The sequence below is a fragment of the Momordica charantia genome (assembly GCF_013281855.1).
Source record: "Momordica charantia cultivar OHB3-1 chromosome 1 unlocalized genomic scaffold, Mcharantia_2.0 BLBB01000001.1, whole genome shotgun sequence".
Lineage (NCBI taxonomy): Eukaryota > Viridiplantae > Streptophyta > Magnoliopsida > Cucurbitales > Cucurbitaceae > Momordica > Momordica charantia.
The window spans coordinates 9780006-9794350 of NW_028275157.1; the positions used below are offsets into that span (position 1 = coordinate 9780006).

At 35.8% G+C, this 14345-nt stretch overlaps 1 protein-coding gene across 1 annotated transcript in view; it reads left to right on the forward strand.

Moving 5' to 3' along the window:
* LOC111019538 (ARM repeat superfamily protein) overlaps positions 1–14345 on the forward strand; it is a 55609-nt gene that overhangs the window by 29273 nt on the left and 11991 nt on the right. The window contains 2 exon segments of the mRNA XM_088124925.1: positions 2968–3017; positions 11369–11424. Coding sequence (XP_087981051.1) covers positions 2968–3017; positions 11369–11424 — 106 coding nt within the window.

Sequence of the window (14345 nt, forward strand, 5' to 3'; positions counted from 1 at the left end):
CCTGACATGTTCCTTGGTATGACCATGAACATCTTCCTACAATACCTCACACTAGAGAGTCTCTCTCTTTTGTTGATTGTCAGAATAATTTTGAATAACTTCTTTAAATTAATAAAGAGGATTTAGATGTCATATGATTTGAACTAAGCTTCTGCTTTATTTTGGATGGACCGTGGTGAATACTTCTTGAATGGATGATAATGATTTGATTGAAAGAATTCTACCATGTACCCCGTCCAAGTATTTATTTAGCCCTAGGTGAAACTAGAAGATTCATATCTTAACAATTTTCCAATATTTTGTGGCAGTATTAGCTCATGATCAATCATTTGATTTATAAAGGTTTAGCTGCTGCTTTGGTTAAGGGTTTTGAAAGTTCTAGTGTGGTCTCCTTATTCTTAAAGTCTTATAGGGCTGAAGATGAAGATTTTATGCCTAGTTTCCTACATTTTTACATAGTTGGTTCTTTGCAAGAGGAAGGCTAGTTCTGAAGGTAGCACTTATGATTTTTGTCATTATTCTTTCTAGTTCCTTTTGTTTAGTTTCTTTTCTCTCCTTTTGGGATATTGTAAAAATTTTGTTCCTTTTCATTAATCCATGAGAAGTTTGTACCTTGTTCAAAAAGGAAAAAAAGGTTTAGCTGCTGGCAATCATGAATGAGGAGACTGAAGTACTGTACTGCTGAGTTATAGGCATGTCTTCCTGTGGAAGATCATGAAATTTTCCTTTAATTTGAAAGATTCTAAAGTATTTTCAAGGTTTGAAATTGTCTGCCTGGTAGGGAAAAAAGTTATTTCTTATCCCCCGCTTGGTATGGAATTAATTGAAAATTGATCAACCACGACTTCACAAAATTGTTCTTGGCTTCCAGTTTTTGTAATGTGGCTGGGCTTGTAGTTTCTAGTCGTTTCATAGCTCCTCTCAAGTAGTGGTCTTTGCTTCGATTGCATATGAGTATAAAAACAACCAGCGACCATCAGAGAGAATTGTTTCCTCTGTGTTTGTGACTTATGATAAACGCTACACCATAAAAATGCTTTGAGGATTGGTGGACTTCACGGAATTATTCCTCCTTGGTTGATTTTGACCCTTCAGTAGCCATTAGTTGCTTTTTGACCTTTGCAAGGTGTGAGATTTATTCCTCTTCCTATGAATTTTCAATGGAAGCCTCCTCCAATTATTTGGGTTCTTCTAGCTTCTTTATCCTTGCCCTAATCAGTTTGATGTAGTAGTTAGATGGTTATTTTTCAGTTTTTGCGTTATTTGTTAAGAGAATACCTTCTGTTTTGTTAGTTGTACAGTTACTGCACAGTAACTCGTAGTTACCATGTTCTCTTTTTAAGAGGCAGCCTCTATAAATAGACTCCTCCTCATTAGTAAAAGGATTATTCCATTGTTCTTCAAGAATTCTACTGTTAGTGGGCATCACGATTGGTTTGGCCTTCTGAATATGGAATTAGAAAATTTGCAAAGTGATCTGGTCTCTTTGGTAGAGAATGATGCTAGAAGAAGGAGCTGCAGTTTGAGTATAAGGGGCTAGAAGAAGCTTTGTCTAAAATCTTCAGCAAGTTTAAAGCCTTGGGTCTATAGGATGCAATGTTTTAAAAGGCTCTTGTGGCTTACGCCTTGAGGCAAGGCTTTAACTTTTAGCCTTGAGACTTACGCCTTCTTTGAACCATAAAAGGCTTACGCCTCTTTGAAGCACCAAGGCTTAAAGTCTTCACTACAATGATTAGAATGATGTTATTAATTTGCCCAATTCTTAAAAAGTATAAAAGTTTATTTGAATATGGAATGGATCGTTGGAGTAATAACAATTCAATCTATTACTACTTTTACTACCTAGACTTTAAAAACATTGGAGACAAATTTTATAGAATAAGTCAATCCTATTAGTGATAATTGTAGTGATATTGATGATGTCTTCTACGATTTTTATTTAAGTGGTAATTAACAAGTGATTTCTTTTTTATACTTTTATATAACTATTGTGTTTAGCAATACTTGATCATACAAATTTTAGATTTGTATAATTTTTTTAATTAAACATGAGGCTTACGCCTTGCCTCTTTGAGAGGAAAAGCCTCGAGGCCACCTTTAGCCTTTTAAAACATTGATAGGATGTGCCAGTTCTGAAAGATCTTTGAAGTTGGTCTCTTTAAAGATTGGTGGTCACCCTTCTCAGTATCAGTTGCTTGTGGTTTTTGTGGTTTACATAGTTATTGTTTGGTTTGTCTATTTTTATCTATATGTTGGTCAAGGTCTTGAAAGATTTGTATTATTTCTACAGCTCTGATTTTCTCTTATTTTTATTTTCTCTCCCATGGGAGTTTGTATTGTTGGACAATTTTGTTCCTTTTCTATTAATAAAAATCCGAGCCTTGGGGTGGGCGCGGGTGCCCCTCAATATAGGGGAGCAAAGCTCTGGCTCCCCGTTATTAGAAAAAAAGAAGGAATATATATATATATATATATATATATGTATATATGTATGTATATATATCAATAAAAAGTTTGTTTTTTTGTTAAAAAAATTGCTTTTTGACCCAGACACCAGATCAGTAGTACTAGTACCAAGGAAAATTTCCAGGTACCATGATCTTTGTAATGCAGAATGTATTTTGTTGTGTATTACATTACTGAAACGATTATTCAAATACATTTTGGACACAAAAGGAAAGCATAAAATAGTAACTAAATAGTAAATACATGAGGAGCGTGTAAAGAAGGAAACAAAAAGGAATCCAATGTGGCTGGTCAATTCTGGAAAAGTGTGAGCCCACAGTTGGCTGAATAAACCCATATTTCAACATAAATAACCAAGGTTCCTTTTGTCTTTTGTCTTGGGCTTTCTCTCTCTCTATCTTTTGTATTGTCCTTCTGTATTCATTCATTTTCTATATGAAGGTTTAGTTTCTCAGTGAGAAAAAAAAACATAAATAATTCTCTCTTCTTGTTCCCGTGCAGTGATTTTAGCCTATACGCAGCTCTTCCAAATACTGGGGATAAAGATCAAGGTATGCATTTCTCTTTTTCATAATATTATGTTAAATGTTTTCCATATATGTACATGAAATACATCGAAGATTTTGATTCATGTAACTTATGCATCATAGGATAAAAAGCATCATTTCTTGATAACTTTCTGCACAGTGTCGAAGAAAACTACCAACGCTATAGGATTTAATTAGTTTCTGCAGTCTTGAATTGTGGTTTGTTAAATTTTCTTTGTAAATATCATATTTATCTTATGCCAACAACTTCAAATTTTGGGTCTAATGGTGATTTAATATGATATAAGAGTAGGAGGTCCTATATCATTTCCTCTCAAATTTGTATTAATGGTGTTTGTTTTGGGATCATGAAAGAGAGTGTTGATTCTATATTAAAAAGATTAAATTTACCTTAACTATGTTATTCAGAGGGCACTTCAACTCAGACGATGAATTTTTTTTTAAGAGGGAGGGAATTGATGAAGATATTATAGGACGATTTTGTAATTTCTAATAGTTCATCATTTTTGTTGGTAAATGGTTTGTTCGTTGTTAATTCCTCTATAAGTATATATTTCATATAAAAAGAAGTAAAGAAAATTCCTCTCTTAGTAGAGGCTTTAGGCTCTTGTTTAGGCATGCCTTGAATCAATTGTGATTGTGAATAAAGATTTCTTTTGAAGAGTTCTTTGAGAGAGCTTTAGGCTCTGCCACTTAAGCTTTTAGATTTAGGGATGATTTAAGACCTTCTGATATTAGGTTGTCTGTCCATATTGGGATGTTATAGAAAATAACAAGATTGGAGTTGAAAACTTGAAGCGTGGAGGATTTGGGGCCAAATAATTGTAGGGAGAGCGTCCATTTTGATGCCTCTCTTTGGGTTGTCGACACTAAAATTTTATATATTCTTTACTTTTGCTACATGGATATCTTTTTCTAAATTATCTTGGGCCTGATTATTAGGTCACCTTCTAATCCCTCATTGTAATTCTTAAAGATGAATAAACCACCACTCAATCCAAAAACTTAAACTGATGGATTGGGTAAATTTAGTTCATATACGTGTATCTCAACACTCCCGCTAACTTGTGGGTCTGTATAATTGCACAAGCCCAACAAGTGGAAATCATTATAAATGGGGAAGAAACAACAATGCAGAGGTTCGAGCACAGGACTTCCCATTCTGATATCATCTCAATGTTGAGAGAAAAAATAATTATTTCTCTCATTAAATAATAAAATCCTAAGTCTCGTTAAGTACAGGTGAGAAACAAACCTAAATAAGGAATCTATCACAATAATCTACTAATTACAAAAAATAAAAGAAAAAACAATTAATAAATATTTACAGTAATTATAACACCACAGTAATCTTCATTTTTTACCACTATTTCTCTTATACAAAAATTTTGGGGAGGGAAAATGGACAGAGTGGTTTAAGCAAAAACCATGCAATTGTTCATTGAAACTTATTGCCTCATTTCTCTCTTTTTTCCTTGAACGTTTGAATCCAAAAGATAGAATCCTATTTCCTCCAAGAATCAACCTTTTCATATACTAGTTGACGCTTAGTTATCTATTTCTTTGAAATATTTTTTGCAGAATTTTGTTTATCATGCTGGTCTGGTAATTACCATAGTTTATGAATTGACATATATATAATATATATTTTCTCAAAAAGAAAAAAGGTTAGGTTTGAAGAATGAAATTCTAAAAAGTTGGTGGCTGTTAATGTCGTTAATTCAGCCTTGGAGAAGCAAAAAGAGTTTTTTCCTCTTGTATATAGCCGAAGAAAGCAAAGGGCATGCATTGCATGTGGAAGATACTTCTTTTAATGATAATACTAATGGTAGTATTTCAGATATTCCTATTAATGAGGTGAGACCCGTTGGTCTCTAATTTCAAATGGCCAATTGCATGCAAGTCCTTTAACTGCAATTCCAATCAGTAATTGTTGTGTCTTCAAGGTAAAAAGTATGACAGTACTTGGCAATTCGACCATTGGAATTTCATCAATTTTTGAGAAGTTTATATCAGGGATAAGAGTCACTAAGAAAGATTTTCAGTGGGCTTTTTCCTTTGACAAGATAGCTTGATGCAGCCTTTAATGCTTGATGGGGCAGTTCTGTTTCCTCAGACTTGTTGGCTTGTTGAAGTTTTTAAGTGTTTTGCTCTTCATTATTTATCTTCTTGGACCTTTTAGTTTATTATTTGTTTTTGGTTTTCTATTCACTCATTTTGGAGTTTGTATCTTCGAAATTTATCTTTCTTTTCATATATCAATGAAAAGTTTATTTCTTGATGAAAACAAAAGTAAGCTCCCTGTTTCAAAGATTAATCTCCCTTTTCTCTTGGTACAATTACTTAGTTTTGATGGAATCAAATTATTTGTATTCCAATATATTCATCATAAGAAATACATGGCCTTTTTATATAGAAGATAGGCTCAAACATAAATGGAAATAAAGATAAAATAATAATTAATATTGACAACTAATTTACAGCTAATATTTACAAATAATAAACCAACACTCCCCCTCAAGCTGGTTGAAAGATATCTTCCATTGCCAGCTTGTCAACCATCTTGTCAAATTGTACTTTCGGTAGTCCTTTTGTCAACACATCGGCAGTTTGCTCCATTGTTGGGAGGTAAGAGATACGTATCACGCTGGTATCAACCTTTTCTTTTATGAAATGTTTGTCAATTTCAATATGCTTAGTCCTATCATGTTGAACTGGATTGTGGGCTATGGAGATGGCAGCCTTGTTGTTGCAATAAACTTTTATGGGTGCTTTCTGAAATACTCTCAATTCTTCAAGTAACCTTTTTATCCACATCCCTTCACAAATACCATGGGTCAGGGCCTTAAATTCTGCTTCAGCACTGCTTCTAGCCACTACATTTTGTTTCTTACTTCGCCAAGTTACTAAGTTACCTCCAACAAATGAACAATAACCAGAAGTAGATCTTCTATCTGTCATACTTCCTGTCCAATCAGCATCGGTATAAACTTCAACCTGCAAATGGTTGTGTTTTTTGAACAATATACCTTTTCCTGGAGTTCCTTTCAGATATCTTAAAATTCTATAGGCAGCTTCAAAGTGAACTGATCCTGGTGAGTGCATAAATTGACTTACCATGCTTACTGCAAAGGTAATATCTGGACGTGTGTGAGACAAGTAGATGAGTTTTCCCACAAGACTTTGATATCGTTCCTTATCCTTTACTTCTTCTTCTCTTGCAGCTTTCAGTTTCAAATTAGGTTCAATAGGGGTCTCAGCTTCCTTGCATCCAAGAAAACCTGTTTCTCTAAGTAAATCAAGAATATATTTTCTTTGGTTAACAAAGATACCTTTCTTAGATCTTGCAAACTCCATTCCTTGGAAGTACTTTAACGTTCCTAGGTCCTTGATTTGAAATTCGCTTGTGAGTCTTTTCTTTAAAGTAGCCAGTTCTACTTCATCATCACTTGTAAGCACAATGTCATCTACATAGACAATCAAAATTGCAGTTTTATTGCTTTCAGAACGTTTGTAAAAGATGGTATGATCAGCTTGACTCTGAAGGAATCCATAGCTCATGACTACTTTACCAAATCGTTCAAACCATGCTCTCGGAGATTGTTTGAGTCCATACAGAGATTTCTTTAACCGACATACTTTATCCTTTCCAAGATTAGCTTCAAAACCTGGTGGTAAACTCATAAATACTTCTTCAAGATCTCCATTCAGAAAAGCATTTTTTACATCTAGTTGATGAAGAGGCCAATCTAAATTTGCAGCTAGAGATAAAAGTATCCTAATGGAGTTGATTTTAGCAACAGGAGCAAAAGTTTCCTGATAATCAATCCCATAGGTTTGAGTAAATCCCTTAGCAACTAGTCTAGCTTTATACCTTTCAACACTCCCATCAGCATTACACTTGATTGTAAAACCCATTTACACCCCACAGTTTTCTTATCTCTTGGTAAATCTACAATCTCCCATGTACAATTATGTCTTAGAGCATTCATCTCCTCCATAACAGCTAGTTTCCAATTTGGATCATTTAGGGCTTCTTGTATGTTTCTTGGAATAAACAAGTTAGTTATCCTAGACGTAAAGGCTTTATGACTACTTGATAGTTTTTCATAGGAGATATAGTTTGCAATGGGATATTTGGTGCAAGTTCGAGTTACTTTTCTTAAGGCTATAGGAACATCAAGATCATAAACAACCGGTGTGACATTTTCAATATTTGGAGTGACAAGAATGGAAGATTGATTACCTGGAGTTTCAGAATTATTCCTCGGAGTTTCAGATTGGGTCTGTGATGAGTCAGCTATCTGGTCCTCATTCGTTTGATTGAGTCTTCTTCTAATATAAAACTTAAACTCAGAATTTTCTACACTTGGCATTGAAGGACTCGTAAAGACCGGACTAGGACTAGTAAAGTTGGGACTTAAAACATTAGGAAGAGGAATAGGTATATCCCAAAAATTATCATCCCCTAAATTTAGTTTCTCCCCCTGAAGATAATTTTGGGTAAAAAACGGTTGATTTTCCAAAAATGATACATCCATACTCACATGTAGTTTTTTTGTTTGAGGATCAAAACATTTATACCCTTTTTTCGTAGAATCATAGCCCAAGAAAATGCATTTAATAGCTCTATGATCTAATTTTGACCGAAAAGGACTAGGAATATGCACATAAGTGGTACACCCAAAAACTTTGAGAGGTAAATCAGAGTTCAAACGAGTTGTTGGAAAATATTCTTTCAAAGCATTAAAAGGAGTTTTAAACTTCAAAACTTTAGTAAGCATTCGATTTATTAGGTAGGTAGCCGTAAGAACAGCTTCCCCCCATAAGTACTTAGGGACATTCATAGAAAACATTATGGCCCGAGCAACCTCCAGTAAATGCCTATTTTTTCGTTCAGCAATACCATTTTGTTAAGGAGTATCTCGACAAGTGGAGTGATGAGCAATACCTTTATTTTTCAAAAACTCACTCAAATGTTTATTGAAATATTCAGTTCCATTGTCAGAATGCAAGATACTAATTTTGGTTTGAAATTGGATTTCAATCATATTGTAAAAACATTTGAAAATATCTTTCACATCAGATTTGTTTGTCAATAAATAGACCCAAGACAAGCGAGTATGATCATCAATAAAAGTTACAAACCACCGTCTACCACTATGAGTTAGAACTTTAGAAGGACCCCAAACATCGCTATGAATTAAGTAAAACGGTTTGGAGGACTTGTAAGGTTTTGGCAAATATGTGGATCGATGATGTTTTGCAAAGATACAGTTTTCACAATAGAATTGAGAACAATTAACTCCTTTAAACAAATCTGGGAATAGATATTTGAGATAGAAGAAACTAGGATGTCCTAGCCTAAAATGGCATAGCATAATTTTTTCTTTTAACAGAGAGAAAACTGTTACTACTAAAGCACTGAGTTATTTTATTACTACCAGAAGGTTCATCAAAGTAGTAGAGGCCATCCAGCATCCTAGCACATCCAAACGTCTTCCCCGAGGACCGATCCTGAAAAACACAGTGAGATGCATAGAAAGTAACAAAACAGTTAGAATCTTTAGAGAGTTTACTAACTGATAGAAGATTGCAGGCTAATTTAGGAACATGAAGAACCGATTGAAGCGTGATATTTTCGGTTAATTTAATGGTTCCCTTTCCTGCAATAGAAGAAAAACTGCCATCGGCAACCTTAATTTTTTCATTGCAATATGTAGGTGAGTATGATTCAAATATTTTGGAAGAACTAGTCATGTGGTCAGAAGCTCCGGAATCAATGATCCACGGAGATGAGTCAAAACAAGAAAATGCTCTAGGGTAATTACCTATTTGTGCCAAGGAAATACAAAGATTACCAAATGACGAATTGGTCTCTAGCTGCTGTGATAGATGCTCTTTAATAGATGGATTTGAGTCAACACTATTAGTGTGAACTTGCTCCCGATCACTCTCATATTCCGCTAGACTTTGGTTGGAACTTTGAGTTACTTCAACGATTTCTTCAACCATGGTGGCGAAAACAGATTAACTATAACAATCAGACCACAAAACTGATATTATAGTAGAAAGACTGAACCAGAAAGCCAAAAAAAAAGGCAAGAAACAGACAGAACCGATGAACCAAACTAGACCAAACCGGTGAACCAGACCGATCTGAGTGAACCGGTCCGAACTGGACCAAACAGATCCTAAATGCAAACCGAACTGAGCTTAACTGAGCCGAGCCGAACCGAGCGAACCGACCAAACCGGTCTAGGGTTTGTAAGACAGCCACAACCCACGAACTAAAAATAGCAGACGGTCACCAGAAAAATTTTCGATGGTCTTCCTCCTTACGAACGCTGGTGACCTGCAGAGGTGGGTATGTCGTTGCCTTTCGGTGGCGCAACTACCCACGACCAGCAGCGAACGACGACGAAAAGAAGGCGCAATGCTCGAATCAACGTTAGACGGCTGCGGAATAGGCACAGACGGTGACGGGCGACGGGCAGAGGTGCGACGAGTCTCAATGTCCTCCGAGCTCCGAATCTGCAATCAGTGATACAGAATCCACGACGAAATAAACCCAGCAAGCGAACAACCCGAGCCCGAAGGAGTCGTCCGGAAGTAAGGTGCGCCTTTTGACGATGGCGGCTAGGGTTCCGACAATGAAAAGGGGGCGGCGGCAGCTGCTCAGTGGCTAGGGTTTCTAGATGTCTTTAGGATATTTGAATTTATTTGATCTGTGCGGATGACACCGGTGCAGATTGACGGTGAGGACGACGGATCGACGGCAACAGTTGCGTTGCCGTGGGGAGTTCGCTGGAGGTAGATGACGGCTAGGGTTTTAAAATTAGGCAACCGGGCAGGAACCCTCCATTCTGCCTGAAACTCGTCCGAATAATTGACTTTACTGACGAGCGTGAGAGTCAGGGCCTTTCTCGCTGGCACCTCAACCTCTGCTGATCATAGCCGACAAAGATGCACCAACTAGCATAGCCGCCGAGGCTGCCATATCCGAGACCATTAGCATTAGTTCCCCTCTCACCAAAGCTTCCGAACTTGCCAAGAAGTGGCCTATTCCTACAGTACTGGTCTCTATCAACTAACTCTACGCACCCAGACATTACACCAATTGTGGCTGGCCCAACAGTTTCCAGAATGCCGTTGTCATGATGTTGATCCGGCTTCTGCGACTACGGCATCCGCGTAGCTCCGAATACGCGCGAAGAGCTGGTATTTTTGATGATGGCTAGGGTTTTGAGAGTTAGGGTTTACTTCCTAAGTTCTGATACCAACTTAGTTTTGATGGAATCAAATTATTTGTATTCCAATATATTAATCATAAGAAATACATAGCCTTCTTATATAGAAGATAGGCTCAAACATAAATGGAAATAAAGATAAAATAATAATTAATAATGACAACTAATTTACACTAATATTTATAAATAATAAACCAACACAATTCATTCTTCAAATAATAACTTCATTCAAAAACCATTGGAGGGGTATGACGACAGGATTTGAGACGAGGATGATGCTAGTGTGGTAGTAATACTTCAGACGTTTATGAATCCAAGCTTGAGAATTGATGAGTCGTTTGAAGATGGTTTGTCTTATTTTCACTAATAGCTCAGCAGTAATTGACATATGTCTTTAATCAAGAGGTTGTGAGTTCGATCTTCCACTGCCACATGTTGTACTCCAAAACTAATGTGCAATTCGGTTTGGAAGACATTGAGCGTGGATTATCCAAGGGTCATCCTAAGGATAGTGAAAAACATTGTCCTCCCTTGATTGCTTTGGATAAGGAAGATCTTCTGCATTATTTTGAAAAAATTGGAATCACTCTGTGTGAAATAAAGCTTAAGGGTACAGCATTATTTTTCGAGGAGGTCTTTTTGTAGATTCTCGTGTTGCTCTACTTTTTCTTTGGTGGTGTGTTTGGAGGCTGGTATTTTCATTTGGATCTTGTATAGGCTGATTCTTGCTAAGCTTTGCAGGGTGTGGATTTTTCTTGGTTCTTTATTTCACTGGCTTTTTGTTCAGGAGTCAATGGTTGGCGTCTTTTAGTTGGGTGCCTTAAGTTTGGTTGATTTTTTTGTTAGTTTTAAAGAGCTTGTTTTGATTTATTTGCTATTTTATTTGGTTGTTTGTATTGTCTTTTTTTTTTCTTTTCACTTTTTACGAGAGTTTTGAACAATTTTATTATTTTCATCCATTAATGAAAAGTTCATTTCTTGGTTAAAAAAAAAAACTCATGCTACACCATAGGATGAGCCAAAAATGTTTTAGTTTAAATACTCATATGGCGTGAAACTTTCCATTGAATATGATTCTTGTATCTTACATAGAACTTTTGACAGGATCAAGGTTGCAAAATGACCGAGTGCTCAGCCTAATTCCTGAATGGTCTCAAAGTGTAAGTTTCATATAAAGGAACTGAATGTGCTTTTTTTTTTGGTTAAACCCATTGTTTACTGGCAAACATAACGGCAAGTGCTGACTTTATCTCTCTTTTATATGTCTCCTGCTTTGTAGATAATGCATGCTGGTCTCTGTTCAATTTATTTTTCACTTCCTTGGATCTGCACTTTCTAAATTTGAAGTGCATATCGGTTTGTGGTTTTCCTGTTGGTATGGGCGTTACTTAAATCAAATTAGTTTGTCTTGTTACAATAGTGAAATCTTATTGTGTATATTCTAGTCCCTATGCTAATTATGTGATGCTAATTACTTTAAACTGGTAGTTTTCTTTTTGTTTGTTTGAAACAGGTTTTTTAATAATAAAATAATGATACCTAATTAGATGATAAGGAAGCTTCAAATAACAGTTATCAATTGAATCCTTATGTGATAGATTAGTATGTGAAACTGGATATAAAAGTTTACATGCTTTAAAAGAGAGAAATTATAGGTTGTCTGGAAAGAGTTTCCAAAACAATTTTTTGTTTTTTTAAAATGAATTTTAGTAAAATGTGTGTGGATAACTATTTTTTATAAACATGATTTCTCATGTTTTTTTTTTTTAACAATAAACAGACTTTTCATTATTATTGTTCAATGATACAAACTCTTGAGAGAGTGAAAGAGGACAAAAAAAACAGCCAAAACAAAAGTAATTACAAGTTGGAAATAGTTATAGACGCGAGATATAAATGCCTCCAAGTGGAACAAATCATACCAGCAAGAGTAATTTGCAAATAGATGGGAGAGAGCACATCATTGAGAGGTTTTGAATTTTTCGGGGCTGAATCATTCAATCGAAGATTTGCATCTCTTCAAAGACCCTTTAATTTTCTATCAAACCATAACTAAGATAAGATGACTTTAATGCTGTTATTCCAAAGAAGACTTGCTTTGGGAGCCAAACTCGGACCAAACGGCAATAGGTTAATGTTCATCTGAACGTCTAAGGCAAATACCCAAGAAAAGTCGAACATTTTGAGTAAAAGCCCCCAACAGGCCATTGCATATGGGGGATGGAAGAAAATATGCATATGAATATCACAATAATTAGCACAAAGAACACAAATAAACATCGAATGAAAATGGCCTGTCAAGAGAGCTAATAGATGCTGTCTCCTCCCTCCTCCCTCTTCTCTCCTTTACGGTTTCATACGAGTCGTCTTTCTAGCAGTTTTCTTAGTCGTGAGTTCAGTTTTAGCATCAGTTCAATTTAAAGTTCCCTGTGTGGTTTGGCATCATGAAATATATTTTTGCTTAAGGTTTGAAGAAGACTGGCTTTATGTGGAAGATATTAGTTACACAGAGGTTTTGCAATTGGAATTTTTGTAGTTAGCTTGGTTTGGGGATGAGATGGTTCAGTTGATTTATGCAGTTGTTGTTGCAATATTTCTTTTCTAACTAGAAAAGTGATGAATTTGCCATTTGGTAGGTGTAAGATTAAAAAATAAAGTATGTTGCAAGAGGGCACGTTGAACTCGTCGTTTGGCCGCCAACTGGAGGAAGGAAAAGGATTGTTGTTGCTGTTGGATTTGGAAAAAGAGGATGGTTAACGTTGTAGGATGTGGTAAATGATGGATTCGAGTGAGCAAAAGAAGTTGCTAGGGGAAAGGAGACTTCAAGGTCATTGGAAGCTTTGAGAGTAAAATAATTTGGGAAGATAGGGCTATCTTTTGCTGAGATTCTTGAAGGGAAAAATAGAAGGAATATTAGAGACGAAAAGGAGGCTATGTTCAGTGGGAAAGGTGTGAAAATATTTGCTACAGAGGGGACTTGAAGCATTTAAAGGATTTGAAGCACTGAAAGGAGACTGAAGTGCTAGAGATGGATTGGGAAAATGTCATGGTAGTCACGAGACTTTGTGCACATGATAATTGGATGAAGATAGCAAATGCTTTAAAAGGAAAATTTTCTCAAGATTTTCAAGTTAATCTCTTTTTTGCTGACAAGGCTTTGATAAGATTTGAAGATGGTAAAATGCTAAATTCTGATTGTCTCAATAGCAAATGGAGAAAATTAGGTGACCTTCACGTGAAGCTAGAAAAATGTAGTTTTTGAAGATCATGGTAGAAATGAAGTCATGGTTTGTTATGGAGGTTGGGTTAAAAGATGTGATTTACCTCTAGAATTTTGGAACAAGCATTGTTATCAAGCCATTGGTGTCCAGCTTGGTAGATTAAAGAACATCTCATAAAAAACTATAAATATGCTGGATTGCTCAGAGGCTCAGATTAAAGTGGAGTTGAACACCTGTGGTTTTTTTCCAGCCTCAATAGATGTACATACGGAAGTTGGAGGTTTTGTTGTTTGTGTCGAAGCCTTGTTTATAATCATCAATCAACAAAATTGGAATTCCATGAAGCTTTCAATTGAAGAGTCTTCAAACATGATGGATGTGCAAAGGTTTCACGAGGTTTTGACAGATGAAGAATCGTAGGTTGAAGGTGAGGTGGCTTTTAAGACGAAAGTGGGTAGGGAAAAAGGAGTCACTAATTCATAAAAGACTTACCATTCATTGGAGAAGTTTTCAAAAAAGGAATTGACATCCTCGATATTTGTTGTGGCAGGTGAGACTAAACCTAATTTTTATTCCAGATATTTTGCATAAGATTTTTGAAGAGGAAACGACAGTCTTGAATTTTATTGCGATGCGTGACAGCAGCCCTAGATTTGATCTAGATAAATTGCCCAGGAGAACCGAGGAATTGTATTCCTACGCTACCCTTTTCTTATTCAAGAAGGAAGTTTTTCTCGAAATTTTCTAATGAAGTGGAAGCTTTGTTGAAGAAAGTTCTGAAAGTTTTGGAAGTTTCCGCTCTTTCTGATTTTTGCTATGGCTTTAGATTCTTTGGCGTTGTCTTTTGCAGTTCGATGTTT